Consider the following 1,611-nt stretch of genomic DNA (forward strand, 5'->3'; position numbering starts at 1 on the left):
AAACATAGATAAAGATATATATATATATATAAACAACAAAATATATATATATATATAAACAAACATATATAAATATAAACAAATAAATATATATATCTATATATATATAATGCTTACTGGTTCAGAAAGAAAAGTATTTTGAAGGATATGTTCGAGGGTTTCACGAGAAGAAGCGGGTCGATCGGCGTCAGAGAAGTGCAGCTGTAAATCTAAAAAGATATCAAAGTGAGATCTTTGTGAATTACAGCCTGAGCATAAAATATAAGTTAAATGCTGTCCTGCGAATAGATCTGTGACGATAGACCTTTCGTTTCTTAAGCTCTCATACCACGACTTAGCACTACATTCTTGAATGTTTTCTTGCTTTGTATCTTTTATATCCTCTTTAGGATCAGCAATATACACCCGATTTGTCTCGCAAGATATACACTCAAGTAATATACATAAAAACTCATGTGCATCACTCTGTCTATTACCTCTAAACTCAGCATATTCTCTTCTTAATAAACGCAGTAATGTGCTGCAATTCAATACCCTTCTCTTGCTGCTGCTGCTGCTGCTGTTGCTGCTGCTGCTGCTGCTGCTGCTGCTGCTGCTGCTGCTGGTATATACTTGCTGCAGCAGCTTCACCAAAGCTAAAGAGAGATGTCCTTTGAATAGCGAGTCTTTATTAAATTGATAATTTTTATAATTTATCGTCAAAAAATAAAGACATAAACTTCGAGCAGCAAACAACAACTGCAGCACAGCGCTGCAGTAACATGTATTGCCGCTGTTTTCAATCCCTGCTGCTCTTCTCTTCAAAGCATTAAAAAAAGATAAAGATAAAGAAGGTGAAGATAAAGATAAAGAAGATGAAGATAAAGATAGAGAAGGTGAAGATAAAGAAGATGAGGATAAAGATGAAGACGAAGAAGAAGCAGCAGAAGAAGAAGGAACAGCAGCAGCAGAAGCAGAAGGAGCAGCAGCAGCAGAAGCAGCAGGAGCAGCAGCAGTAGAAGATGAAGAAGCAGCAGAAGAAGAAGTAGCAGCAGAAGGAGAAGCAGCAGAAGAAGTAGCAGAAGGAGAAGCAGCAGAAGAAGCAGGAGGAGAAGCAGCAGCAAAAGAAGCAGACACAGAAGCAGCAGCAGAAGAAGCAGCAGCAGAAGCAGCAGCAGCAGCAGCAGAAGAAGAAGAAGAAGAAGAAGAAGGTAAAGAATTAGAGTTAGAGATAGCAGCAACTGCTGCTGCTGCTGCTGCTGCTGAAGTCTTGTTGTTATACATTTTCTTAGTTTGTTATTATCGAAATAAATAATATAAATAAATATTCACAATTAAAATTAATAATTAATAAAAATAAATATAATATCAATTAAAGAGAAGAGAGGGGCTTACAAGCCGATGCAGAGACAGCTGCAAACAAAAACAAAACAAAGAAAATAATAAATATATAAATATATAAATATATATAAATATATATATTTATATATATTTATATATCTATATTTATATATATTTATTTTAATTAATCTGCAAACAATTAATTAAATTAATATTTATTATTTGTTTATTTGTCTCACTTCAAATTATTTTAACTTCTTCTTTTTTTGCTGTTACTGAAGGAGAGAAGAT

At 34.0% G+C, this 1,611-nt stretch overlaps 1 protein-coding gene across 1 annotated transcript; it reads left to right on the forward strand.

Annotated features, from left to right (window-relative positions):
* Positions 1 to 806: 806 nt before the first annotated feature.
* EAH_00065690 (hypothetical protein) lies at positions 807 to 1,294 on the forward strand (the record flags this gene model as incomplete). Its single annotated transcript, XM_013392809.1, has 1 exon — positions 807 to 1,294. A coding segment is annotated over one exon (488 nt), but the record flags the coding sequence as incomplete, so codon positions are not given.
* Positions 1,295 to 1,611: the final 317 nt, after the last annotated feature.

The sequence above is a fragment of the Eimeria acervulina genome, genomic scaffold, assembly GCF_000499425.1.
Source record: "Eimeria acervulina Houghton genomic scaffold, Eah_scaff2252, whole genome shotgun sequence".
Lineage (NCBI taxonomy): Eukaryota > Apicomplexa > Conoidasida > Eucoccidiorida > Eimeriidae > Eimeria > Eimeria acervulina.